Source organism: Schistocerca gregaria, chromosome 8 (genome assembly GCF_023897955.1).
Source record: "Schistocerca gregaria isolate iqSchGreg1 chromosome 8, iqSchGreg1.2, whole genome shotgun sequence".
Classification (NCBI taxonomy): Eukaryota; Metazoa; Arthropoda; class Insecta; order Orthoptera; family Acrididae; genus Schistocerca; species Schistocerca gregaria.
Window position 1 is genome coordinate 127,254,344 of NC_064927.1, and position 26,112 is coordinate 127,280,455.

General features: G+C 37.8%; 1 protein-coding gene across 3 annotated transcripts in view; it reads right to left on the reverse strand.

Annotated features, from left to right (window-relative positions):
• Nucleotides 1-26,112, reverse strand: part of LOC126284055 (uncharacterized) — a 319,115-nt gene that overhangs the window by 117,462 nt on the left and 175,541 nt on the right. For all 3 annotated transcript variants that reach the window (XM_049982640.1, XM_049982642.1, XM_049982641.1), the window contains exons 6-11: nucleotides 19,788-19,947; nucleotides 19,325-19,553; nucleotides 9,823-10,046; nucleotides 9,585-9,687; nucleotides 9,303-9,430; nucleotides 452-580 (exon numbers count right to left, since the gene is read on the reverse strand). In XM_049982640.1, coding sequence (XP_049838597.1) covers nucleotides 452-580; nucleotides 9,303-9,430; nucleotides 9,585-9,687; nucleotides 9,823-10,046; nucleotides 19,325-19,553; nucleotides 19,788-19,947 — 973 coding nt within the window. The remainder of the gene's footprint in view (nucleotides 1-451; nucleotides 581-9,302; nucleotides 9,431-9,584; nucleotides 9,688-9,822; nucleotides 10,047-19,324; nucleotides 19,554-19,787; nucleotides 19,948-26,112) is intronic.

The following is a 26,112-nucleotide window of genomic DNA, read 5'->3' on the forward strand; positions in this document are numbered from 1 at the left end:
ATATTGTCTGCCAGATCATCAATTATATAAAACATGAGCAGCAAGGGCCCTAACTCACTGCCCTGGGGTATGTCAGAAGTCACTTCTATATCTATTAAAGATTCTTCATCCAAGATAACATGCTGTGGCCCTCAAATTAGAAATCCAGTCACAAATTCTGCTTGGTACTTTATATGATAGTACTTTCTTTAACAGTCATAACTGTGGTACAGAGTTGAAAGCTTTTCTGAAATCAAGAAATACTGCAAACAGCTGTACTCACTGGTTTGTGGCTTTCAGATGTCATGTAAGAAAAGCACATGTTGGGTTTCACATGACCAGCGTGTTTGGACTGAATGCTTGTTGGAATGGTTCTTGTACAAGATACCTTGTTAATTAAGTAGTAAGTTTCCCAAATTATGATACAAGTTAATGTGACTTAACAGTACATTAATTGTGGATTGTTACTTACTGTGTCTTTATTAATTCCTCCAAATACTATTCGTGGTCTGCCAACTATGTGGCCAGCTTTCGTCCCGTCGAGCTGAACCAAGAAACTTGCATTCACATAAGCATGAGCGTTCTGAGCTCGTGGCATTATCTGTAAAGAAACATTCATTTATGTGTGTCTTTGCAGCTTATGGGCATTTAAGGGCAAGGTTATCAGTGAACATTCATTTTAAACTTTGGTAGCCTTTACATGAGCACCCATTCACTCACCAGTCATCTCTCTCTCTCTCTCTCTCTCTCTCTCTCTCTCTCTCTCTCTCTCTCTCTCTCTCTCTCTTCCCCTCCCTCCCCTCCCTCCTCCCCCCTCCACAGTTTGTGCACTCACTGACAGCAACGTAAGTAGTTAACATGGACAGTTATTATGTTCGCTTAGGTATGCAAATCAAATACGTATACTGACAGTGAGCCAATTTATTGACTGGAGTAAAATTATTTGATTGGTAGCTGTCTGCTGTAATCCGTGAGTTTGATCTCTATGCTATGTTCTACTGTGTCTATGCTTTATTGAGAAGAAGCATGTAATATCATTACCATTTGTTCTGGAGCCGTACTACAAATACAAGTGTAATTGCATTTAGCAATATTGATGCCACTGGTCATTGTACAAGTTATTGACTTTCATGATGGAAGATAAATATAAATGTCTCTCTGAACACATGGTAAGCCTGAACTACATCCTTTACATCTCTTTATCATTTGCAATCCCTTTGTTTAAGATTTCAGTAATGTATTTGGGAATAGATAAATTGGGACTGAGTGAACGTGCAGACAGTCGTTAATTAATTTCATAAAAACATCGTATAAAAGTCACTGAGCTCAAGAATCAAGCATGTACTGCACTGAGTACAGTAGACAAAGATAAAGAGCTACATGGATTCCCACTGAGAGAGGGGGAGGGAGGAGGGGGATTAGGAGGATTGATGCTGGCAGTTGCTTTGAAATGCCTTTGGGAGTGGGGAGCCCACCTTGGTGGAAATGGAAATGCTGTGTGGCTAGGGCCTCCTGTCGGGTAGACCATTTGCCCACTGTGATAATAGCATGTATACAGTATGGTTGGTGCTCTGTGAAAATTTGGAGATGTAACATACCAGCCCTGACCCAGCAACAGGAAGGAAAGAAGGAAGGGTTTCTGTTTGTTTTCATTTTTTTTCACTGCTTTCTACAACTTAAGCATCAGTTCAAAGCGACTTAGTTGAATTGATTAAACAACAACACTGCACCATTAAAATAGCTGTAACTACAGATCTTAAATGGGTTGTTTCATGCCAAACATAGGAAACTCCCACCAACATTATTTGATATTTTACTGTGTGAGCTCAGTGGCCAGGTTTTTTCATGTTTCTCTTAGCATCTTCTTCCCCCTATTCCATCTTCTGCCATGCTCTTATCATCAAGTTCTTATTCAAAATTTATTTTCAGTTAAATTGTATTTTATCAGTTGTGCAACTTTTCTATATACCAATGCTCAGTTATTTTAACAGACTTTAATATTTTTCGTTGTTTTTATTTGTGATTTATCATTTCTGTGATATGAGAAGATTAAACTAGGAGTGGATATTCATTTTGATTATGAGATTTAATGTATTAGACTGCATGTATATTGCAATGTATAATTTTTATATAATAAGGAATAATCTGAAATGAAGTAATTGGATTGTAATCTACTGAAGCTATGTTATTGCTCTGATCTTACAGCATGAGTCATGGCACTATTGCTTCTGTGACAGTTTCTTGATGCATTGGTAGCTATGACATTTCCAAGTAATTGCTCCCTGCAATATCGTTGTATTTCCTTTCATTTCCATACCTATTTCTGAAATAGTCTGCATAAGTTTTCATTTGTTTGTAAATTATACAACAAACTTGGTCAACCTTGGTCAGGACTCTTTTCATTCAGAGCAAGTTAAGTCCTTTTCCATATGTATAATATCGAAGTTTCCACAAGAAAAACTGTTAACTAAAATGGAAAGAAAGCAAGCATAATTTCAGATTAATATCATTTAAACAGCACAGCAGATTTCTAGTATCGTTATTTACATCTACATCAGCATGGATACTCTGCTTAATTGCCTGGCAGAGGGTTCATGAAACCATTATTTCAACTTCAAACAGCATGCAGAAAAAAAGAACACCTATATCTTTCCATACACGTTATGATTTCCCTTATTTTATTATGATGATCATTTCTCCCTATGTAGATCAACATTAACAAAATATTTTTGCATACAGAGGAGAAAGGTGGTGATTGAAATTTCAGGAGAAGGTTCTGCTGCAATGAAAAACACATTTGTTTTTAATAATGTCCACCCCAAATCCTCTATCATCCCTGTGACATTCTCTCCTGTATTTTGGGTTATACAAAATGTGCTGCTTTTAGCTTTTCTTTGAACTTTTGCAGTGTACTGTATTAATGCTATTTGGTAATGATCCCAGACTGTGCAGCAGTGCTCCAGAAGAGTACAGACAAGTGTAGTGTAAGCTGCAGTCTCTTTAATAGTTCTGTTGCATTTACTATTTGTTCTGCCAATAAAACACAGTATTTGGTTTGCTTTCCCCACAATGTTTCCTGTGTGTTCTTTCCAACTGAAGTTGTTTGCAATTGTACGAGGTCTGACAATAAAGTAATGAGACTGATTTTCTTTGCAGGATGTGGCAACCATGGAGGCTTGTATAGGGACAATATCTTTGACCTTGGCCTATAAGCTGCTTCTAGTCCAAGCGGCATATCGATGCAACTGCTCATTCATGAGTTGTGCAGTAATAAGTTAACATGTGTTTGTGTCTCTTGTCATGGAAATGGAACTGCATAATATTGCGCAATGGTATGCCATTTCTTTTTACATTAAACTGGGCGAAAACGCAATGACAACTTACAGTAAGCTTCAGAAGACTTTTGGAGAGGAGGTTATGTCAATAGCTCATTTTTCATAGGCGTAAAATGGTTAGTGAAAGCAGAATGAATATTGAAGATGAAGACCGCAGTGGACGGTCATCAACTTCACAGACGGATGTCAACTTGGCTAGGGGGTGTGAACTCGTACGATCTGATCAAAGATTATCTGGGAAAATGATTGCAGAAGAACTGAACATCAAATGAGAAATGGTTTATCTAATAATAACTGAAGGTCTTGGTATGAGAAAGATTTGTGCTGATAATTAGATTCTGCATCATGATAATGCACCATCCCATACTGCTCTGTCATTACAGCAATTTCTAAATTCAAAACAAATTTCAGTACTACCACAGCCACCCTAGTCACCAGATATTGCTCTGTGTGACTTTTTCCTATTTCGAAGAGTCAAAACAGCAGTCAAGGGACACAATTTTCAAACGACACAAGATGTCCAAAAAGCTGTGACGAGGGTCTTGGAGGATATTACAGAAGATGAGTTCCAGAAATGTTACCAACAATGGCAGAAATGCTGGAGAAAGTGTGTGCAGTCAGAAGGGAACCACTTTGAAGGAGACAACACTAAACTTGTCTAAATGGTAAGCAACATTTTTTTTGACATACATCTCATTACTTTATTGTCGCACCTCGTAATTCTTAGGTATTTAGTTGAATTTATGGCCTATATATTTGACTGATTTACCATGTAACTGAAGTTTAATGGATTCATTTTAGCACCCATGTGGATACCTTACACTTTTTATTACTTAGGGACAATTGCCAATTTTTGCAGCATACAGATATTGATGCTAATGATATGGGCCTGCAATTTAGTGGATTACTTCTACTACCTTTCTTGAATATTGATGTGGCCTGTGGAGCTTTCCAATCTTTAGGTACAGATCTTTCATCTAGTGAGCAGTTTTATATGATAGTTAAGCATGTAGGTAAAAAAAGGGGGTGGGGGGTGGGAGTGGCATTATGTCACAAACTTGATGCTGATGTCTGCCATCTCATCTAGCCCAAAACATTACGTTCACTGCATTTATACTCCCATAGTTCACCACAGTGGCACTTCTTTGTGATGTCACTCTGACTGTGTGTTATTACTAGAGCAAATAAATGTTCAAGAACAGAAAAACATTCGAAATTGCCATCCTGACACTGTGTTATTCATGTAAGCTCTATAAGTATTTAAAACAGTTGTTGCACATACATGGCAGAAATAAGGACCAATAAACACTCATACTACCAATGACTTAGGCTACTTAAAATGGCTTTCACTCTGGCTACAAAACAATGTACAGTGTAAGTCTGTAGTGCCACCTCCCTCCGTTTTTTACCTCCATGTTGATCAGTATGGAGTTATTGCATCAGCACACTCTGAGAGGAACTTGATTGTTGTACAATCTGGACCAAAATACTTTCTTTTATTAAGTGATTTAAGTTTTTTTAACTACATTGAGGATATCTACTTCTAAGTTACTCACATTGGCAGCTATTCTTGATTCGAATTATGGAATATTTACTTCATCTCCTTTGATGAAGGAATTTTAGAAGGCTGTGTTTGGTATCTGTGCTTTAGCAGCACTGTCATTGTTGGTATTCCCATTGCTATCATGCAGAGAAGGCATTGAGTGTGCCTTGCCATTAGCATAGTTTACATATGACCAGAATCTCTTTGAATTTTCTGCCAGGTTTTGAAACAAAGTTTTGTTGTTATAAGCAGCTCGCATTGAAGCCTGTGCTAAATTTCAAGTTTCTGTAAAAGATCACAGTCTTAGAGATTTTGCATTAGTTTCTGCAACTGTGTTCTGACCTATTTTGTGTACCAAAGAGGATCAGCTCTATTGTTTGTTAATGTATTTGGTATAAATTGCTAAACTGCTGTTGATACTATTTCTTTGAATTCAAGCCACATCTGATCTACACTTACATTGTTAATTTGGGAGGAATGGAGATTGTCTCTCAGGAAGGCATCAAGTGAATTTTATCTGCTTTTTTGAATAGATATGTTCATGCTTAATTCACATGAACTTTCATGTAAGTCTTAAAAATGTTTCAAAATAATAGCAGCAGAGTGACTGCAGTAAAGAATTAAAATGGTCTCCATAATCATTCGAGGGTGAGTCAAATGAAAACCTTAAATATTTCTTAAGAATGTTATTTACCATGTACAAGTACTACAAAGCTGTATCACTTTTCAATATAATCTCCACCAAGTTAAATGCAAGTCCTCCAGTGCTTACAAAGTGCATAAATTCCTTTAGAAAAAAAATGTTTTTGGTAGTCAACACAACCACTCATGCACCGCGTGGCGTACCTCTTCATCAGAACAAAACTTCTTTTCTCCCATTGCGTCTTTGAGTCATCCAAACATATGGAAATCACTTGGGGCATGGTCTGGTGAGTATGGTGGATGAGGAAGACACTCAGAATGCAGGTCTGTGATTGTTGCAACTGTTGTTTGGGCAGTGTGTGGCCTCACATTGTCATGTTGCAAAAGGACACCTCCTGACAGCAATCCACGTCACTTTGATTTGATTGCAGCCACAGATGATTTTTTGGAAGATCTGTGTGGGATGCACTGGTGATAGCGGTCCCTTTAGGCATGTAATGCTGCAAAACGATGCCTTTTTTGTCCCAAAAGAGAGTCAGCATAACCTTCCCTGCTGATGGTTCTGTTCAAAACTTCTTTGGGTTTGGTGATGAGGAATGGCGCTATTCCTCTTTATTTGCAGTTGTTGGAAGTGAACCCAGGTTTCATTCCCAGTAATGATTCTTGCAAGGAAGCCATCACCTTCTCATTCAAAATGGCGAAGAAGTTCTTTACAAGTATCAACACATCGTTCTCTCGTTTTAGGAGTAAGCTGCCGTGGCACCCATCTTGCAGGCGCTTTGTGAAACTGGGGCACATCATGCACAATGTGGCGTGCTGACCCATGACTAATCTCTAAATGTGCTGCAATGTCATTCAGTGTCACTCAGTGGTTTTCCTTCACTATGGCTTCAATTGCTGCAATGTTCTGTGAAGTCACAACTTGTGCCTGACCTGGATGAGCAGCATCTTCCACTGAAGTCACACCATTTGTGAACTTCCTACTCCATTTGTAGACTTGCTGCTGTGACAAACATGCATCACCATCCTGAACCTTCATTCATCAATGAATTTCAATAGGTTTTACACCTTCACTATCCAAAAACCGAATAACAGAATGCTGTTCTTCCCTGGTGCAAGTCGCAAGTGGGGCATCCATCTTTATACTGATACTGTGATGGTATGTGTGCATCTGCACTTGCTGTCACCTACAGACCATTCTGCAAGCTGTTTCTAGCACTCTTACCAACTTACAGGATAACGGCATGAAATTTCGATTTGTTATTACAAATTTAAGGTTTTCCTTTGACTCACCCTCATATACAGGAGCACTATTATGTTATACAACTGAAATTAAAATTGAAAATTCGTGCAAAGGATTGGAGATTGGTGACTTGCATTTCAGGAGCAGTTATTTTTGAATCCTTTTGTGTAGAAGTTCTCCCATTATAAGAATGCTCCACTGCATGGCTGCAAGGAATAGCAGCAGAAAGCATGTATGCCAACCAAGATCCAGACTGGCAAATGAAACCTTGTGTCAACAGCAGGTCTTGAACCAGGATATCATTTATTTAAATTTTTATTTGTTTAGTTTTAGGGTTCTGGATCTCAATCAGTAAAAACAGAACCGTTGTAGGATCACTTTGGTGTCCAACTGTTTGTCTATCTGTCTGATTGTTAAAACCCTTTTTCTCAGGAATGGGTACACATATCGAGTTGGAATTTATGTCACACACTAAGGTTCTTGGTCCCTTGACAGTATAATAAATGTTAGCTTCTAAGTCAATGCAGTCACATATTTTGATACTCCCAAACTCATTCATTAAAAAACTATAGAATACTTTCTTTTGACATACAATCACACAATTTTGCAAAAATCAAGGTTTCGTGGTACAAGTGAAGGAAAGAATCAGAAAACTGTTAATTTGCAGTTATATCACCAAAAAAATTTCTTTTGTCATTTGTTATCTATCGTTAAACTCGAAATTAAAACCTTCTCAAAAGTGTTGCAATCCCTGGGACCAATATCATGCCAGTATCAATGTTGATAACAGGTGAAAATTGTTGAGCTTCTTCATTTCCAGAATGGATGAACTGTCTATATAAATTAATTATTTTTGTATGGAACCCTCTGTGCATAAGCCCTACTAAGTACATCTCCAAAACTAGCTAAGTCTCACTGTCGCTTAATCATTTTATTTTGTATATTTAGGAGTACACCAATACGATCACTGCAGTAAGTGGAGAGATGCATTGAACTTTTATTTTGTAGTAACAGATATAGCATGCATGTCCTTGACCTAACAAACAGGCCTATTGTCAATATCCTTGCAATGGTGATAATTGTGTAATGTGAGAACAATTGCATATAAGAGTTCAGAAAGTAGGGGTCAACTATCAAATGCCGATGTCACTATTTCTGATATTATTATATGAATTTGCTATTCTGTATAGCTTCACAATAACAAAAGTTTAAGACATAAGTTACAAGTGTCTACATGAAATTGATGAATGTTACCCCAAGTTTTTCTCTTTTTATGATAAAATTAACTTTTTCTGGTGTTATAAATTAAGTTCTTAAATGGAACTTGTGATACTTGTAGCATAACAGGTTCAGAAAATAAGATCAACAAGTTCAGTTTAAATTTATTTGTTTACTGTCCAGTAAAACATTGCACTAGCTACAGTCCAGCCTCACTGCAAATCCTACTCTTAGTCACTGGATGAGTTAATTGCTGTTCATAATGTGGAAATAGCTCTGAGTGCTGCCTAGCAGTTGGAAATTGTTGCAAATTGGTATGTTCAGCAAGCTACTAAGACATACTAGAGATACCAAAGGTAGTAAGTCAAGGACCTGTACATGGGAGGCAAAAATAAGGAAGAACTCTAGATACAGCATCCATCCTGCTAACCAACACATTTGAAGTGTTGTCTCACACTGAAACTGAAAGTAAGTCAGCATAACACACATTCCCTTTTGGGAATCATGCTTTATCCTGTGTCACAGAGAAGCAAACCCAGAAGGATAGAGGTATGTTTGTCAACAAAAGTTTGAATGTATATGAATTATGGTAATCCTTAGGAAAACAGCAGCAAGAGACCAGAAATATCACCTTGAGCACTCACTAGAGGTCCCATTCAACATGTAAAAGAGGCTGTTCTGGCAGCCACTGAGATAGCAAGGAGCAGACTGGGTATACATTAGAAGAAACAATAACAATTGCCTGGCTGGGCTTGAAGGTATTACTTACATCATTCAAGCAACTGGCAGATAAGGTTGAGAAAACTGGCATTGATTATGGGGTGCCATCATAGCTCACCGTGTGAAACTAGTTGACTATCCTCCATCTGCCTATCCCTTTTCATGATCCTGTTCCAATGCTACACACATGCTCGTTCCAACATACCTACACAGTCCCTTCCTCTTCTCTACTTGTTTCTCCACCCACCCCCACCTGCCCTCCCCCAGCACAGCCTCCTGCACTTAGCAGCCCTATTGTGTCCCCACTTTGTCCCTGCGAATTCCCGCAAGCAACACTAGCACCTTCCTCTACCCCCACCCTACTATCCACTCCTTCCTTGATCCACATCTCTTCCCTATACCAACCACCCATCCCAGGTAGATTGCTGCTCACCTAAGATACAGTTGCAGTTGGGCATTAGTGCCCAGAGATGACAGTCACAATGTGTGTGTGTGTGTGTGTGTGTGTGTGTCTGCGTTGGAATAGCACAAAATAATAATGGTTCTGCATCTACCCTCATGTAAAATAAACACTATGGTACAAAGCTAATACTTTCAAAAAAGACAAATAAAATAATCATACCTTATAGCTCCGAAAATAGTATGAAGAATCATAAGATGGAAGTTTTATATTCTTAATAACCTTCTGGTTCATATCTACTTTCAGAAAATTTTCTGGACTGACACATTGCTCTGATCCAGATTTTTCAACTATAAAAAAAAAAAAGGATTCATATTTCACTGGGTATTCCTTTCAGTAATTGCTGACTCATACAAATTTTAACTTAAAGTATTTTTCAGTACCAAATACAGTGCTTCTACAAAGTTAAGTTTGTGTAATTATTCAAATAAAAGCCTTACATACCTATAGTAATTAGGGCACCAGCAGTTTCAAGGCAGAGAAAGACATCAGAGGGGAATTCTGGATGTGCGTGTTTTATTGACAGATTACCAGCTAATGTTCCTGTCTACAAAGATAATGAAGATTATAATAATTTCTGAATATTAACTTCAAACTTTATTGCTGACTAATGCAATTGCATTGATGTATACAATAAATTAATATAACCAAAAATCTTGCAAAATTAATAAAACATACTTACATTTCTCACAGGAACATTTGCAATTAAATCAATATGATCTGCAATAGCTTTTGTATAGGAGAACTGACTATTTGATCTTGCGAGATCATAAAACAAATTCATTGTTTCAGTCAGAGAAATGTTAGCACCTAAGATCAATTCTGAACCTACAGAGTGGCTTTTGAGTTCGGTGACACTGTTGATATCAATAAATACTTCAATGTCAGGATCTCTGCTGTAGACACCTGTTAAAATGTATTGTTTTATTAGTATCAGTTTACTTACTCTGGCTGTACTTTAGAGCAATTAATAACAACCAGTGTATTTGACAAGGAGATTTTTAGTCAGACAGTGACAGCTTTAAGCTATTTGTTAGTAAAGTTTCTTGAGTATAAAGTTTTAAACAGTTGTGAATATTTATGAGAGACCATTATCTGGCTTGTTTGGCTTCAGCACATTTGGGTGCTTTCTCACCTTCTGGTTTTCAGATGCTCCCTGGGTGTTCCAAACTATAAAAATAAAACTTAATCCAAGAACTTGTTTTGTAGCCACGTCAAGAAATACATCATCTGAAGTGCCACCAAGGTATCCAGTGGGTCCATATGACTGCATTTTCATTATGCGAATTAAAAGATTTTGCAAGATATCACTATGATGTACACGTTTTAATCCTCATCTTTTGCAATACTTTAGGAATGTTTTATCATTGATAAAAAATTGACAACACATATCTACATTTCGTATGTTAACACTGAATCCTCATTTATAAGTTCGACAACTAAATAAACAGGCAATTGTGATTCTCAAACTTGTCCAGCAAAAGAGTGCTTAGAGAAAGACACATTTTTCAAATGCTAGACAATGCCTGATGTTCTCAGTTTCATGAAAATGCCAGATACAGGATCAAGGGACCACCCTGCACACTGCTTCTCCCAAAAAATCATGTAGAGAACTATGTGAAAATAATAGTATGTACAAACCATGTTTCCATGAGACTGGTCTCATTCAGCATCAGTTAAGTATCTCAGCTAGACATCTGATCATTCGTTGAATGTGTGTGTAAATCAAATGACCACCAAAATGGAAATACATTTAAATGTAAATAAAAAAGCATGCTTACCAAGTGATAACAGATACATTTTAAAAAAAGGTTTGGAAAAACAGGTGTCTTCATCTTGCAAAAAGGTTGCAGGAAACAAGATCAACCAGAAATTAGTAAAGGAGATTACCCAGCCTTGGATCAAGTGGAACAAGAGGAATTGTTTCACTAACCAAACAGTCCATGGATGTACCACCAGTTCACTGTGTCAAATGGGCACAATATTTCAGCTCAAGAATGTCACCATTGACAGGTGCACTGATGAACTGAGCTCTAGAAGGCAAGCAGGTTACTTGCTCCATGGGTCAGTCACTCTGCAGTCTGAACCTGTGGCCAAGCATTGGCAATCATTTAGATGTCTGTGTTAGTGTTGATGCAGGTGCTCAGTCTGCCCTGGTTGCAGATCATTTTGTTTGCTGAGAGTCTTCTCAAGTGAACTTAGTGCTGATTCTTGAGCATTAATAAGATTACAGCTGCAATCTCATTTGATGAGGTCATCTCTGATGTGAATTTCTATGATCTCTCTAATGCCAGGGCTCCCTCCTCAAAGTACTCCACATACAAATAAGTGAGCATAGGTGAGAGTAGGCTGCCCATTGTAACTCCTTTAGTTTGTACACAGTATTCTCCATTAAACAGAAAAAAACCATTGAGATCAGGCCTTACCTGAAAAGGTCAGTGGTCTTCTCATCAAAATTCTGATCAATAAGTTCTATTGACTCTTATAGAGCCATCCTGGTGAAAAAGGAATTTATGTCAAAACTTTCAAGAATATCTAAGTCTTCCACACTGAAGTTGTCAACATGTTTTACAAAATCCACAGAATTGTGGACATGATGAGGGGATTTACCCACATAAGGGCATAGTAGTTCCATCAGGTATTTTGTAAGCAAATATGTAGTGCCCTAATGTTGCTGACAATAGGGCCCAATCCTGCCCCATCTTTGTGGACTTAAGGAGGCCCATGAAGTTCTAGTGGTACAGGTCTTGGCACCTTTTAGCACCTTTGCTGGTAAATCTGAGTCATTTAGAAAAGCCTTAGTCTTGTGCTCCACCTTCTTTGTGGACTCACTGCTGATCTTCCTATATGAATTGTCACCTAGCAGACTCTGCATCTTTTCAATATAGTCCTCCTGTAAAAGGAAAGTAGCATTGCCTTTGAAAGCAGGTAAGACAACAGCCTCAGGGCACTCCCTCAGGTGCCAAATAGCTGCCTTCTCTCTGGTGGTAGTGTTTGAATTTGTAGGCTTTGTTCTCACCAGACCACAATAGGCTTCACAATGTACTTCTTCAGCTACTTCAGGCAGTAGTTGCACTGCTACCTGTTCAGTTGTGCTGATGATGTCTGCTTCTGGTTTGAACTTACAGGTGGGAGCAAAGTTCAGTTCCTTCAGCACAACTGAAGCTGCATCATCACTCAGCTTATTGTCAGTCACATTGATGACCATTCTTACAAGGGGCCTCCACCGATGATTTGTCAGAGAGAATAGAGAATTTCGATATTTGATGTCCTGTGCCCTTCAGCTGCCAATCAGGTAACAGTATCAATCTAGTCCCAGATCCAGAAATAAAATTGACTGGGCAGCTCCAAATGTAGCATGAATAGTTCCTGAGAGTTATACTCAAGACTCCAGTTGGTAAGGTGCACCATCTCACATAGCAAGGCAAGGCTGCCCTGCTTCTTAATTCTCCTGACTGCTGCAGAATTGATTTGATGCTTAACCTCAGTGAAGTTCAGTACAACATTATGGCATTATATCTCTTTGGAAATGCAAGAGCACTCAGCAGATGGAACGTATTGTCGAATTTCTTCATGCTGTGGCACATATCCTCCCTGTAAGGGTACATGATGTGATTTTTCAGTTTCTCTCAGCCCATTTGTTGATCAAACAGTCTGCAGGTGTACTGCTGGTTCATAGCATCCAACAGACACAATATTTTGGTGACCAGACAGGTTAGCATTGACAGATGCACTGATGAACTGATCTCCTGAGGGCATGCCTCTGGCTTATATCTCCTCACCCTATGAGCCATTCTCTCCACTGCCCACACCTGTGGCCTTGCACTGGCACTCATGGAGAGACTAGCATCAGCATCTGTGGTAGCGTTAATGGAGGTGCTCTGTTTGTGCCAGTCATCAGATCGATTTGCTTTATGTGAGTCTTCTTAATTAAACTCAGTGCTGTTTCACAGGTCTTGTTAAGATTATAGCTGCAATCTTGGTTCATGAGATCATCCCTAGCGTGAATTTCTACAGACTCTTTAATGATACTGTCCCAGTATTTGGAAGCCTGTGACAAGGTCTGAGTGCATTTTAACTCCCTCTGAATATTCTCAGACAAACAGTGCTCTGTAACTGCTGACTTGTTGGGTTTTGTCAGTTGAGTGTGCCTCTGGTTCCCTCAGAAATTATTTTTGATGGGGCACATTGTCTGTCCAATACATGTCTTTCCACACTGACACAGAATCTGGTACACATTTATCTTCTGCAAACTGAATTCATTTGTGATGCTTTCCAACAATGCTCATGTTTCATTGCATGTGAAGAAAAAATTTTTACTCAGTGCTTCTTTAATATACATCCAATTTTTCTCAATAGTTCACTAGTAAAAGTGGTATGAAGGTAGTGGCTGTCTCTTTCTCTATGACTTCTTTCATCTCCTCAGGCTGTACTGTAATAGTGGGGCAGAGAGCATGCCTAATCTGCCATTCTGGATACCTGTTCTTTTGGAATGCAGTTCTGAGGTGTTCCAGCTCCTGGGGAAGAAGTATTTTCGTTTAATGGAGAATACCATGAACACACAGAAGGAGCTGTGATGGGCAGCACACTCTCACTTGTGGTTGCGAATTTGAACATGGAGTACTTTGAGGAGGAAGCCTTGGAATCATCCAAATGGAAACCCACATGTTTTTTCCCATTATATGAATGACTCATTTAACACCTAGCCCCTTGCAAGAGACAAATGCCTTGACTTTCTTACACATTTGAACTCTGTACACCCCACCATTAAATTCACTGTGGAGACTAAAGCAGAAGGAAGGTTACCATTCCTGGACATCATGGTGAAGCAAAGAGCTGATGACACCATGGGCTATGGTGAGTAACAGAAAAAAATGCACACAGACCAGTATTTGCAAGCAGACAGCTGCCACCACCATTCACAGAGGAATAGGATACTAAAAACTCTAGCACACAGGGCATGCATTATCTCAGGTGCAGCTAGTCTTCCTGTAACTCAGACTGGATTGATGATGTTACCTAGGGTGGCAGCCAATTCCATTCATAGGAAGGCCACAGCACATCAAATATCACAATTCTCACATCTGTCTGACAAACCATCATTGGAAGCCTTGTGCAATACAGTCAGTCATCAATCTGACTCATAAGGAGCTGAGTGATGGTTTCTGTTCTGGAGAAGGAACTTAATTTGCTCCCATCCATAAGTTCACACAAAAGTGGGTGTCACAAGCACAGTTAAACGGGTAGCTGTGTGACTACTTCCTGAAGCAGCTGAATATGTACATCAGGAATCTTACCATGCTCTAACAAGAACTACGACTAAAAAGTCAAACATTATCAGCAGGGAGAGAGAGAGAGAGAGAGAGAGAGAGAGAGAGAGAGAGAGAGAGAGAGCAGCTGGTGGGATCTGAGAGAGTTCCCCAAGACTGTTGTCTTACCTGCTGACAAAGGCAGTGCTATTGTTGTTCTTTCCCACGAGGACTACACTGAGAAGATGCAGAGCCTTCTAGATGATGGCTCTTACAGGAAAATCAGATAGAGAACAAAAGTAAACTGCTTCTTATGGACTCAGATTTACCAGAGGCGGTCACCAAGAAACTGTTACCTCAACAAGCAATACTGCCAAGACTTTATTAACTCCCTAAAGTCCACAATGATTGTCAGCAGCATTAGGGCACCTACATATTTGCTGGCAACAGACCTAATGGAAATACTAAGCCCTTATGTGGGTGAGTGTCCTCACCATATCCGCAATTCTGTGGGTTTTGTAAAACACTTCAATAACTTCAGCGCAAAAGACTTAGATATCCTGGCGAGTTCTGTCCTCATTTCATTATTCATCAGGATGCCCCAATATGAGTCACTAGACCTTACCAGGTAGAAATTTGATGACAAGACCACCGAGCTTTGCTGGCATGTTCTGATCATGTTTTTTTTCAGTTTAATGGATAATACTATGAACAAATAAAAGGAGTCACAATGAATAACCTACTCTCAACAGTGGTATACAGAGTACTTCAAGGAGGGAGCCCAGGCATCATCCAAATGGAAATCCACATGTTTTTTTTTTTCATTATATGGATGATATGTTCATCATCTGGCCCCATGGGACTCCCTGACATGTTTACACATTTGGACTCCATGCACCTCAACATAAAATCCACTATGCAGACCAAGGCAGATAGAAAATCACAATTCTTGGGTGCAATGGTGAATAGAAGAACTGATGACACTCTGGCCAATGGTGAATATCAGAAAAAAATGCACACCGTCCTGGATTTTGCATGCAAAGAGCTCCATCACCCCTCACAGAGGAATGGGTACTAAAAGCACTAGTACACAGGGTGTACTGCCTCAGATGCAGAGAGTCTGCCCAAGGAGTTAGAACACCTCAGAACTGTATTCTGAAAAAAAAAAAACAGGTATCCAGAATGGCAGATTAGGTGCACTCTCTGCCTCACCACAATAGTACAACCTTTGGAGACATATGAAGTCAGAATAGAAGAGACAGCCACTGCCTCTATATCATACACTGGTGCAATGTTGGGAAAAATTGGACATATATTTAAGTAGCACTGAGGAAAACTGTCTGTCTGCCTGACCAATAAAACATGAGAATTATTGGAAAGTGTTCAACATGATCTTGGGGTGTGGAAGGACCTTGTGTACCAGATTCCATGTCAATGTGGAAAGATAAATATATTGGACAAACAGTGGGCACTATCAAAGATCATTTCTAAGGAAACAGGAGGCACACTCAACTGAAATAGCCCAAAAAGTCAGAAATCACAGAGCATTGTTTGCCTGAGAATAATTTAAGGGAATAAAAATGTGCCTGGAACTTGTCATAGACTTCCAAATACTGGGGCAGCATCATTAGAGAGGCCATAGAGATTCACACCAGGGATGACCTCATCAACCAAGATTATAACTATAATCATAGTATGATTTGTGAACCAACACTGAGTTTCATTAAGAAAACTCTCAGCAAACAAAATGATCTGGCGATCAGGGTGGAAAAAGCACCTACATCTGTGCTACCACAGACACCAACACTGGAATCTCCATGACTGCCAATGTGTGGCCACAGGCACAGACAGTGGTAGTAATGGCTAAGGGGACATGGGGATATAACATGGCTGTGCATCCTCAGAATCTCAGTTCATCAGCGCACCTGATGATGGTAACACGTCTGACTGCTGAAATATTGTGCCCACTGGACACTGTGTATTGGCTAACCAATAAACAGTTACCTGTTATTCGTTAGCAGTTTCATATAACAGCTGGGCTATAGGGACTAGAAATGAAAGTTTACAATACATTTAGGCACTTTATAGTTGTTCTCACATTTACTAATGATAAATCTCACCTATATGAATACATATGCTTTTTCAACAAGGATTTTTATTTCATACCAATCTGATATCCTTTGACTTACAAACAAGGTAGAGAACCATGGTACTTATACACTATTTCTGTTTCTTGTTTTTGTGATTCTTGATTCTATTGTTTATTCCAGTTTTTGTACTTGAAAATTGTATAAGGCCAAAATCTGGATCATATAACAATAAAATAAAAATTACTGCAGTCGAATGATAGTAGCATCATTCAAAAAGTTGACCATGGCTGTGACTCCAGCCAAAATAAAAATTAGGCAGACAAATGATTACAATTTCAGAAAAATTAGATGATTTATTCAAGAGAAAGAGCTACACAGATCAAGCAAGTCAATAATGCATTGATCATCCTCTACTCTTTGTACAAGTACTTAGTCTGCTTGGCACTGTTTGACAGACTTATCCTGGTGAAATCTAAGTCCAGGGTGGTTTGCCATGAACGGCAACAAAACAGGTAGTAGAATACCATTGACATACCATTGTCCTGGAAGGTTGCTGCAGACGACGATCAAAGCACTTCTGCTGTGAAGAGAAATGGCATCCCAACCCATCAGTCCTCCTTGTCAGGCTGCGTGACAGGTGACAGTCAGCTTGGTATTCCATCACTGTATGGGATGTCTCCTGACTCTTTGCTGGTTATCTGGGCTCAGTTTGAAATGGGAAGAAAATTCTTCAGTCAATGAGATTCCAGGCTGAAGACATGTGTGGAGGCATCCTGGACAGCACTGGGATACAAACCTGTCTGTCTTCCACCATACAACCTGGCAACCAGGAATAATGGTCTGGGGTGCCATTTCTTTTCATAGCCGGACCATTTAAGCTGTCATCTGTGGCACCATTACAGCACAGCAGTACATCAATGATATTCTATGACCTGTATTGATGCCCTTCATGGCAAGACCTCCTGGTCTTACATTTCAGTAAGATTGTACCTGCCCACACATGGCAAGAGTTTTTTTTGCTTGTCTTTGTGCTTGTCAAACCCTACCTTGAGACCATTTGAAGCAGTATGGTCAAAGCCCTCCAACCAGCTCAAGATGTTGATGATCTAATGTACCAGATGGACAGAATATGAGAACTTCCAACTCAACTTGTTGCTCAACTTGTGGAGCTGTTTCTCTTGAATAAATCATCCAATTTTTCTGAAACTAAAATAACTTGTTTGTCTGCACATGTACATCATATCTACCAATATCTGTCCCATTCAGATGATTCCTTTGTTGTACATTTTTAATAGTGTACTTCAGGTATATGGAGATCACAAAATTACTAATTGTGTTGTCAAAAAGTTATAACTGTGTTCTTCAGTTGGTGGAAATTGATTCATATTGGTCAAGAAACTCTGGCAAAGTTCACTTTAAGAGCATTAATGAACTAAAACCATGTAATTTCCAGGAAGATGCAAATGAGGAGATGCTTTTTGTCAGTAAACAACATAACAACACACATTTCAAGAAAGCCCACAATGTACAGAGGAACATAAACAAACAAAATGAAAATAAAAACAAGAAGTAAACCTGGTCATTGGAAAAAGTGAGTTGCGGTAGAAATTTTATGCCAACAGGGCAAGGTCAGTATCTCTTTTTAACAACACTCAGTCACAGACACATATGTCAACAAAAATGCAAAGTCTTTTGATCCCAGTTGTGATGAGCACATGTGCAATCAAATTAAATGGTCTGTAAATTGTAATCCATTTGGGAGTGAACTTTAAGTCCATATTTGTTATTGTCAATTTATTCCCTCATAAGGAAAAGGTGGTAAAGATGGAGTGCCAAACATATGTCAAAAGGTTTATTTATGCCATAAATTCAGTTTTGGATACTACCGCTTGAAAAAAAATGTAAATATCTAAGGAAACACTAGAGAAAATATGCTTTATGTCTTTTAGAAGAGACATCCAGTGTAAGACTAATGTTAGAGTTATTTCATACCTTTACTTTATAAAAAACCCTCTATTTGTACAGGATGAATTTCAACTATAGTGTTTTATATTTAGCACACACAACAATAAACTAATGCATATTGAAATTGGTCACTTGAACAGCCTATTTCCACAAGAGTTCAGAGCTGATAATTAGCTTTAAGAATGTGCTTCTGTTCTTCAGTCAATCTGACATAAACTGTCCTGTCAATCTCTAACTGATTTTTGGATATAGTAAGTGGGGTAATATCTTGTATAGACACCTTTTATTAACCTGATACTTCCATATCATTACAAAGTGTCAAATTCATGATCTATGGAACAAATACTAATCTAATCTAATCTAATCTAAAAACTGCTTTTCGCCCTCATCCCTTTATCCAGTTCTGTAATTACCTTACCATTCTATCATATATTCTTTATTCCCTCTTTTTTCATATTTTATGTTCTGAAGGGCTCACATTATTTAAATGCTCCTGGAAGAGTCATAGTGTGATCATGAGGCACCTATTAGCTTACAAGCAGAATTGAATGCACACAATATTTAAACCAAACATTTAAGCATACTCAATACAGAATTATTTCCATGAAAATCCAAGTAACTCCTTGCAATAATATTCCATACAAATATGTAAATTAATATTAAAATGTTAATTCTAATAATGTTATTAATAGATATGGAGTTTTTGGGCTACCCATGACTAATACTTTATTAATAATATTCCATCTTCAGTCACAATATTTTTATTTTATAACTGCTGTCCAAAGCATTTTGGAGCTATGAAAGATGATAGTAATTAGAAAATAACAATATTGTGATTGAAGATAGAATATTATTTACAAAATAATGCTGCTTAACTAACCTGTTGCTGTATTGCCACCAACAAGCATGTATTTCTTATCTGGTCGTTCTGCTAAAATACTAAATATTTCAGAAATTTGATCAACTTTGAACCAGTCTTTTGTCTGAAATTGTAAATGGAGTGGAGGTATTTCTGTGGAAAGCTGCAGTCCACATTGTTCACTTCCTTTTCCTCTCAACTTGCAGCAGGACTCCCTATTCTTAAGACACATTTTGTCTTGCAACATATCCTAGACAAGAAGAAAAATGTTGAGGTTAATGTGTTATATTTACAATTATTAAACAGAGAAAAAGAAATACCCAGTATTTGTCCATGTTCACAAACAATTGTATGTTAAGTGTTTTGTTACAAGTAAGAGAAACTTAACAGGGAAGATACACTGAAATTCAAATGATATTCAAGACATCAGAAAGGCAAAAACTATAAACACGTGGATCACATAGTGTAATGATTGTTTACTCACCTCAATATCCTGTGCTTTCTCCTTGAGATGAGGAGGAGCATCACTAGCAAGACTTTTGAAAGCATCAAGGATTGGACGATATCCTGTGCATCGACATATGTTACCGCCAAATGAGTTCTCAATGTCTGCCATGGTAACATCTTTTCCATCTTGTAGCAAGCTGTTCAAAATATATCTTTCTTATTATACCTCTGACAGAAAATGTAATGAACTAGGTGTAAACCACAGACAGAAATTCACAAAACTGTTCATACAACTTTCTGCTTGTTCCACTACAAACATATGACCCTACTTAAATTTTCTCTGGTAACAATCATAAATATTGAAACTCAGTAAACAATGGAAAACCTGGGATGGAATAACAATAGTACAAGTTGGATAGACAGCTATTCACATCACATAGATGAGGCATTGAGTGACAGACATGCAACTTTGAAAGTAGACTAGTCAATATTTTTAAGATGCTGGACAAAGTCCTTCATCAGATGTAGGACCATCTCCTCCCTTTCAACCTCAATCACACACACCTTCATACATGCTCGACTCACACAAACATGGCCACTGTCATCTCCAGTCCTTGAGGCCTAAGTATATATATTTTATTTATTATTTTGTCAGAAGTACTAAGTGTATAATAAATAAAAGTAAATCAATCATTGACATCAGTTTATACTTTCAAAATAATGGAGAACAGCAATCAGTCATCCTTTCCTTTCAGGTTTTATTGAAGCAAATCTAGATTTTGGCTAGTATCTAGCCATTACCAATGTAGTATTTCAGAGTTTTAGTACATGCCTTGGTACATTAGTTCCCTGTTGTTCAAGCTCCTGTCACTGTTAATTCAAGACTATTGTCTAATAAAGGTAGGCTTTGCAGAGGGCACATCAGTTGGTTGTATGGCGACCATACAGCCAACCAATGTGTTCTACAAAAAGCCTACGTTCATTATACAGAAATCTCCAATGAACTGTGACAGGATCCCAAACAACAAACAAGTGACATACTAGGGCATGTACTAAAATTCTCAAACACTGCACTGACAGTGACTAGTGACTAGCCAAAATCTAGATTAGCTATAATAAAGCCTGAAAGGAAAGGATGACTGATTGCTGTTCTCCATAATTTTGAAAGTCATATCGCAGTTGTTGAGTACAATTCAGATTCCTTATACAAGATATTGAGTAGTTTGTTCATTGGTTGACCAAAAATTGGCCACATTGAGTGCATTTGATGTTGCCCTCATCAGATCTCTCATGGTGTACATGGCTGGAAATGCCAAACACTGTAGCAGATGGCTGTTAGCCAACAAAGCACCACATTTACAAAACACTGACTCTGCAGGATAGAACTACTTCTGCAAGCTAGTCTTGCATCTCATGGTACTGGAGTATAGTCTGTTGAGAGCCTTCCATGATATTCACTTCTCTTAATGACCAGGAGGGAGCTTTTCCTTTGGAACCAGCCAGTTCTCCTCACTCGCTGTGGTGTTCCTGTGGGAGCTTCGGTATGTCCAAGAAGTTCCTTCTTGATTTCAGCAGAATTAATGCAGTTTCTTCACCTTTAAGAGAATCAAGATATAACTAAGGAATACATCTGAATGGGCTCACCACGATGACAATCCATCAGCAAGAAAGGACTGATGTCGAAACTGCTATAAGTGGTATGGCAAAACAAAGAGACCTCCATCTTGCTTTTGTACTTTAAATTTCTAGTAAATGGTTTAATCGTTCTTTTCTATTTGTATATACTAAAATATCAGACAAAAGTAGATTTTATACACTTCAAAGTAAATTAACACAGGTCATGATTATAAAAATAGGTGATTAATAGGACTGATGCAGAAAATTCTCTTAGCAACTGGATTATGTTTTATTAAAATTATTGAAAGCCCATAAACTTATAAAATTAATTTTCTAGTGTAATTCATAACCTCAGTAAATCGTTTTAAATAATTCTCATAATGTCATTAGTGTTCTAATCAAACAAATGTAAACCAATGATAAACTTTATAATTTTGGACATTAAATTAGTACAGATCAATAAAATTGATTTTCAAATTGAGCTATTGTATAAATGAAAGGCACAGCCCTTCCTCCCACCACCACCCCCCTTCAAAAACAAAACTGTAAATACACCACTGCTTCAGGCAATGGCTGACCATTAGTGTAGATGTTGAATGAAAATGGTATAGTACCTGTGATGAGTTGTATCTTGAAGTCATCCACAATATGCTATGTCAAGTATAATATCTCTGATGTACACTTTCTTTCTCCTCTGAAGCCAGCTTGCAGTGGTATACAAAAAGACTCCATTATTCCTATCAGTCTCTGAAAGATGAGCCTCTCCAGTACATCAGAGAGATGACAAAGCAAGGAAACAGGCCTTTATCTTTTTGATCTAGGTGATCTCTGTCTGATTTAGAGATAGCAATGACGGTATTCTTCTGCTAGGCTTTGGGGATCTTGTAATCCTGGGCCCAGTTGTTCATTAAATCTAATGCATTGGATCAGGGCCAAAGTTCTTAACCTGCTCTACTCATATATCATCTAATCCTGCTTTACCCAGTTTGCACTTACTCAGTGCTAATAGTAGCTCAACTTCAGCAAAAGGTGGAGACAGGATGTTACTCCTGGTCACTCTGCCATGTTATTGGTTTCTTAGTTATCTTCTATTTTGCATTGGTTTTCTATTTACTAGAAGTTATTGGGCAAATTGGTCTACCTTTGTATTAGCATGCATGCTTGCTTGAGTATTAATATTGCTGAGATGGCCTAGGAGTCTCCAGGTATTCTGACTGCTCTCACTCATGTCGTAATCTGCCATTAACTAAATCAATTCACCTCTCTTAGCCACAAATACTGAGGAAAGTATACTTTATGTCAGATTTGATGTTTATTTGCTGACACTACCCTTTTCATATTTCTCATAATATTCTTCAAGCAGAGTGGATGTTTCAGGTTTAATGCCCTTGATATAGATGGTTTTACAGCTCCTTGGAAATGATGCCTTCGACGAAGCTTGAATATTGTCAGCAAAAGTGTCATTTTCTTTTTAAACTGGTGCAATGCTCACAGTTTTCTCATCAAGTAAACTGGAGAATTTTGCCCAGTCAGCCTTCTTAAAGTTGCATCTGCTTTTAAAATGACTTCTTGCTCTGTCTCAGTGATGTCAAATTTTATATGGGATTGATCTATGTTGTGTATTTGGTATTGGTGGCTGTACAGTTTTGGTGCATGTGTGCACAATACTTTCTCTAACAAAAACAAGGTCCAGGTCATAGCCTCATCCTCATATTCAAGTGTTGAATGAAAGAGAAGGTTTGTTGATGTGAATAAGGGTGAAAAGGAAAATTTCAGTCCATGACAGAGCTGCTTCACCATTTCTTTTCATTGTGTGCATATCTCCATACATGACTGTGGCTGTTGAAGTTGCCTATCACAATGGAGGCTTTACCTTCAGCAAAGTTCTGGTGTGGAATGAAGGAAAATTATGTTGCATGAGGTTTATAACTTAAGGTGACTAAATAGTTACTTAATTCCAAAGAGATAATTGAAATATTGTTTTCATATGACTGGCAAACACTGCACACTTGTAAATTGGGTTTCATAAAAATGGCACTTCCATACTGTGCATGTGATCATTCAGCAACCAGTTTCATGCCAGGAACAAATAGATATCCCCACGTGTTTCCTGAACACATAGAACATCACACAGCTTGACATGACAAAGTTAATGCAAAAGATATTTCTTGCATGATGACACCTTTAAGGTCTACAAAAATGACAACCAACTTGAGTTCTGAAAAGGACTGTTTATTAGATTTCATGTTAGATATCTCTGTTACTTTTAGTGCAAGAGAATCAGCCATTTAGGGAAAGTCTTAGTCTGCTGTCCAGGGAATGCCCAGATACAATGCAATTGCAACAAACAATATCCTTTGCGGATGCTGCTCTTATTTCCCCTCCAGTATATATGTGCATGAGTTGTGTGTAAATGAATGTGTGTTCTTAAAGATCCATAGATTTCTGCAAGCAGAGGAACAGACAAGAGGCGGCACGTGGCTACTTCCCTCCTGGAATATGGAGTGCAAAGTTTTTATTCGTATGGAATCTACCTGTAGCAAATACTGAGTGAATAACCATCAATTCTTTGGAATATAGTCCCCAGTTGTTTGTCTCACCCATAAAATTTAGTTCTTGTGGCAGGACATGTATCAAAACTAACCAATGGCAATTTTTGAGTCTTCTTCCTAGCAATATTTGCTGGGATTGGTAGTAAATGTACAGAAGTGGTTTGGGGCAGGCAAGGGGAGGGATAATATTGCAGTGGTGAGAGAAGATGCAAGTGCTGCCTGTAGTAGCAACCAAGGACATCAAGAGAACAGGATTGCAGGCTGCTCAGTGCAGCATCAAGAATCTGTGCTGGGGGAGAGGGACAGGGAGGAAAGCAAAAGGCACAGCTTCTCAGTGTTACACATAACAGCTCATTATATCAACCCTGTCCAGCTATCCCCTCCTCTCTTCTCATGCCTCTTCAGTGCAACACCCACCCATGCCTATCCACCCATCCACCTAAGCAAAGATTGCTGTTCACCTGGCAATATGCCCTTTTCATATTATTGTTACTATCTCAAAACAAGGTATTTAGTCTCAGTTTGGCTTTCAAAAGAATCTCTCCACAGAACATTTTATTTTTCAATTCACAAATCAGATTATACAAAATATAAATGATGAAATATTGGAAAATGGTAAACAAGCTTAAACAAAATTTACTTTATGGAGTATGTTGTCAACAATCAACCACAAATTATAAATATAAATAGCATTCACAAATATAATACTAGAAGGAATTATTCAGGCACAAAAGGCTTGAATCATATAGCCAGCATGTAAAGAATTTAATAGATAAAAAATTAGCAACACTATAATAGGCTAATGTTGGAGACAGATGTACAAGTAGTAATACTAGTACAAATGGTGATGGGAGTAGCATTATCAATATTAATAGTGATAATAATACAATAGTAACTGTAATTTTTCATGTACTTTCAACCATTAAATAGTTATTATTTAATTTAAAGTGAAAAGAGAAAACTGTAAACAAAAAGTATGGTCTATATTAGAATACTAGGCAATATGCTACAAACTAAAGTAAATAAATAAAATAAATACATGTTCAATACTCATCAAATATAGGCCAGTAACTAACAAATGCTCCTATTGATTGCAACATACTTTAATCTCTCCCTCCCTCATTTGATGATTGTCACTCAATTCATAATAAACTCTTTTAATAAGTTTCAAGAGGAGTAAGATTTAGAGTAAACTTTTTTCACTCATCTTCTTTTTCGTAGTTGGCTCCAGTTCTTCATGTTTAGGGGCTGATTCTTGAAGCAAAATGTTTCACATTATAGGTTCTCATGCTTCCAATTGGCATAATAACTTTTGAAGAATTGTCTGTTTTTATGTTGATTCTTATTCTTTTGCATTTTTCTATATCACACTGTCTTTTTAATTTCCACTCCAAAACCAAAAACTACATTGTTATTGCCAGAAATAAAAACACATCTGATCACATCAGAGGCATGACCACTACTGCCCATTCTGTCGTACTAACAATATTCAAAGAGTTTATAGACTTTTTTGACAAATGATGTCCTATTAATCTATACCATTATTTTATAAATGAATCCAGAAGTCAACACTATAATTATGGTCTGATTGTGCAATTAATAATAGGAATTTTAAGTATGCAAGATATTTGTTCAAAATTGTTCAAGTGGCTCTAAGCACCATGGGACTTAACATCTGAGGTCATCAGTCCACTAGACTTAGACCTACTTAAACCTAACTAACCTAAGGACATCACACACATTCCATGTCCAAGGCAGGATTCGAACCTGCGACCATAACAGCATGGTTCTGGACTGAACCAGATATTCATAATTTTAAATGTTTCTAAAAGAAAAGTAATTTTAACACAGGGTTAGTACATATCAATTGTAACAACGAAAATAAAGAAATTTCTTTTTATGGATTATAACTTGAAATATACCGCATCATGTACAAAATCATATGAAATTCTTTTAGTTAAACAGCTGAGACAATATCAACATCCAAATTGTAGCATTACAATAAATGAGACAGACATGAAAATCACTCTGATTCTAGGAATTACAGTGTCTGAAACTTCCAATCCTGTATCCTTGTAAAAATAGACCTACGGATAAATAAAGGTACTACTACTACTACTACTCCTAATTTCGATCCTTAATAAAACACTGACATTTGCCATTGGAAGTGCAGTCCAAAGAAATATCATAAAT